This window comes from Bos taurus, chromosome 4, assembly GCF_002263795.3.
Source record: "Bos taurus isolate L1 Dominette 01449 registration number 42190680 breed Hereford chromosome 4, ARS-UCD2.0, whole genome shotgun sequence".
In the NCBI taxonomy this organism is placed as follows: Eukaryota; Metazoa; Chordata; class Mammalia; order Artiodactyla; family Bovidae; genus Bos; species Bos taurus.
In genome coordinates, this window is record NC_037331.1 from 105,033,759 (window position 1) to 105,037,698 (window position 3,940).

Here is a 3,940-nt window from a genome sequence, read left to right on the forward strand (position 1 = left end):
TTGAAAGTTCCTTGGACTGCAAGGAGATCCAACCAGTCCATCCTAAAGGAAATCAGTCCTGAATATTCTTTGGAAGGACTGATACTGAAACTGCAACTCCAATACTTTGGCCACCTGATGTGAAGAACTGACTCGTTTGAAAAGACCCTGATGCTGGGAAAGATTGAAGTGGGAGGAGAAGGGGATGACAGAGGATGAGATGGTTGGGTGGCATCACCAAGTCGATGGGCATGAGTTTGAGTAAGCCCTGGGAGTTGGTGATGGACAGGGAATCCTGGCATGCTGCAGTCCATGGGGTCGCAAAAACTCGGACACAACTGAGCAACTGAACTGAAGTAGACTTATTACTGGACATGGTGCATTCTTCAGGTCAGGACTTTAAAGGCCCTGCAATGCTGCAGACCACTTATCATTTTATATGTATTGCTGATCTCTCTGCTGTGTACACTCAACTCTGCTGATTACCTTCTGTGCTCTTCAGATTAGTGAACTTTGATTGGTATAAATGGATATTGTCTAAGATTTATCTTGATGTCAGTCTGAGTGTACTGCTAACATTTATCCACACAGTTGTCATGCAGAGTAGTATCAGAAGCAGGAATGATGCAGAGACTTGGACCATGATGTCTAAGTCCTTGGGGAGAAAGTGCCAAGAATAATGAAGGGGTGGAAGATGATCTGGGAATGCCTTGTTAGTCTGCTGACTGGTATTCTCTCAGCTGACTCTCTTCAGGGTCTCCCAGCTGAGAAAATATCAGCTAATGGTCTGGAGGTCCTCTGTACACACAGCTCTTTCTCCGGGAGTGGTATCATATTGTAGTACCCTCTGTTCCTGCCCTGGAGTCCTAAACTATCTGTTTATAGTTTCCCTAATACTCTGTCTTCATTTAAAAAATAATCCTTTTTGAAACACTTCTGGAATGACCTTGGTCTGCAAATTATTTTTGCCCATGCCCTGACTTACCTTACTTACTTTGGTCTTTTACTGAAAAGAATGGTTGAGAGCAAGTGTGTGATCTTAGTATTCTTTTTAGGTATCTGCAGCCTGGGTTGCCACAATATCACAGCTCCAGTATTGATTTCTCCAACAAACTTCAGGCTTAATAGAATGGAAATACATGTGGTTACTTGGTAGACCATGGTCAATGTACATTTTGGCAGCAGCCTTTAGTAATGCTGTGGTTTTAGTTATAGTATGATGGTTTTACTATTTATGTTAAGAAATGAGAATAGTTATAACTGTGGGCTCATAATTCCTATCACTGATACCTGATGGAATGATGGCAGTGATAATGATATTCAACAAAGTCATTTGAGAAATTGAATTCTGGTCACCAGCTAATAAGATATACATGGAAGCACACTGTCCTGGGAAATTTGTAAGGCACTGTTTTGGTTCACAGAGAGTGTCTATATGTTTTTTTGGTTAGCCTGAATTATTGCTGACATGTCAATACAGTGGTCAGGCGCTCTGAAAAAATCCATCCTTTGAGCAGCTTTTACGATACTTCATTATTGTTATCATTTAAACATTCAGGTACTGAAGAATTTCCGATGTCGTGACTCCCTAGAGATGAGCTTGTAGCCCCTTCATGTGAAGCATACTCTAAGAAAACAAGGAAAGAGGCACTAAGAGGCACTCCATTTAATTCTGATCCAGGACCATTGACTCTGAATTTTTCCTGTTTTATGAATGTAAACCTCCCTCCAGGATGATTGTGATAGAGCCATATGGTGAAATTCTGATATTTCCCCCTTTTGTATGTGTCCCTGAGTCGTTCCTCCTGAGTGATTCTGTGTGACCCTTCTGGTGACCCACCTTTCCACTCTGGGTTTCCATTCCACTTTCCACTCAGAGCCCTACCACCTTTGAAATGGAGCCCAAATCCTCCATCTTCTTTGTGACTCATCTCTTTCTTCTCTGCGTGACACTGGACACTACTCTATTTGCATTTTGGCAAAGAGCTTCTGAGTTTAGATCGTAGATGGAATGTGACAAACCAAGTCATCCTCTAAAGAGGACAGACTAACCTGAAAGAGCCAGGAGAAGGTTTGCTGTGTTGTGTCTACAACAGACCAAACTGGGCAGAGATAAGAGACAGGTACAGAGAAGCAGCAGGTAGAGGTGATTAACAGGAATTTCAAATCAGCAAGAGAATGTTTCTCAATGGAAAGAACAAAGATCAGGTCTGCTGAACAGCAAACATGTTGAGACTCAGCAATATGGGGTTTCTGGTTCTGACCGCCATTCAGTTCATCCTGGGAATGCTGGGGAATGGTTTCATAGGGTGGGTCAATGGCAGCAGCTGGTTCAAGAGCAAGAGGATCTCTTTGCATGACTTCGTTATCACTAACCTGGCTGTCTCCAGGATTGTTTTGCTGTGGATTCTCTTGATCGATGGTATTTTACTGGTGTTCTTTCCCAAACTACATGATGAAGGGATAATCATGCAAATTATTGATGTTTTCTGGACATTTACAAACCATCTGAACATTTGGCTTACCACCTGTCTCAGTGTCTTCTACTGCCTGAAAGTGGCCAGTTTCTCCCATCCTATGTTCCTCTGGCTCAAATGGAGAGTTTCCAGGGTGGTTGTATGGATGCTGTTGAGTACCCTGCTGTTATCATGTTGCAGTGCCATCTCTCTGATCCGGGAATTTAAGATCTATTCTGTTCTTGGTGGAATTGATAGAACCGGGAATATGACTGAACTTTTTAGAAAGAAAGAAAAAGAATATAAACTGATCCATGTTCTTGGGACTCTGTGGGACCTCCCTCCCCTAGTCATATCGCTAATCTCCTACTTTCTGCTTATCCTCTCCCTGGGGAGGCATATGCGGCAGATGCATCAAGACTGTGCCAGCTCCAGAGATCTCAGTACCGAGGCCCACAGGAGGGCCATCAGAGTCATCCTCTCCTTCCTCTTTCTCTTCCTACTCTACTATCTTTCCTTTTATGTTTTAACATCCAGTTATTTCTTACCAGCAACTAAGATGATTGCAAAGATTGGAGAAGTAATTGCAATGTTATATCTTGCTGGCCACTCCTATGTTCTCATTCTGGGAAATAGTAAGCTGAAGCAGATGTTTGTGGCGATGCTACGGTGTGAGCCTGGTTGTCTGAAGCCTGGATCCAAGGGATCTGTTTATCCATAGAGCATCGTGGGGTGTGGGAGGGAGCCTAGGAGTCCTTAGACCTAGGAGTCCTTAGCCAGGATCACAGGGCTCTTCCTCACCCTCCTGTGGCACCAATTCTGTAACTACTGCTTCATCCTGTTCCCCTTGGGGACGCTTCTCATGGCCTCTCCTTTTATGGTTGCTTTGAAGAGGCTGAAATAGTCTTTGGAATATGTAGACAAGGAGTTTTATTTTAATAAGTATCAACTCAACATAATGAGCTGATTACTAGCTTTTAAGTTCAAGTTTATACTGACAGTGATGTAGTGAACTAGAGGGGAGAGAGCAAAAAAGCACTGTAGTCCCACAGGCTTGTGTTTGAATTCTGTTTCAGTCCATTTTCCAAGACTTTTTTTTGGCCTTAGGGGAGTTACTTTAATTACCTGTTTGACTCTGTCTTTCCCCATTTAAAAATGCAGACTATGATAATGACTTCACAGGGTTTTAGAGATTCAGAAGACTGTGTGCTGTCATTTCAGCACAGCATATTGTGTCAGGATTATATCAGAATTAGGGGAGAAGGGGGCAGTTGGATAGCATCACTGACTCAATGGACATGAGTTTGAGAAAACTCAGGGAGATAGTGATGGACAGAGAAGCCTGGTGTGCTGCAGTCCGTGGGGTCACAAATAGTCAGACATGACTGAGCAACTGACCAGGAAGGAAATCTGCAGGCGGTGAAGCTGTTACTGTAACAGTGAAGTGTGCCGCTGCAGTGGTCACCACAGGAGACCTGCTTCCACAAATCCATTATGTACTGACA

The 3,940-nt window shown here is 43.2% G+C and overlaps 1 protein-coding gene across 1 annotated transcript; it reads left to right on the forward strand.

The window, feature by feature from the left end:
• Window positions 1-2,205: 2,205 nt before the first annotated feature.
• On the forward strand, window positions 2,206-3,156 carry TAS2R3 (taste 2 receptor member 3). Its single transcript, NM_001046632.1, has one exon. It carries the CDS (start codon window positions 2,206-2,208, stop codon window positions 3,154-3,156), a length of 951 nt encoding a protein of 316 aa, NP_001040097.1.
• Window positions 3,157-3,940: the final 784 nt, after the last annotated feature.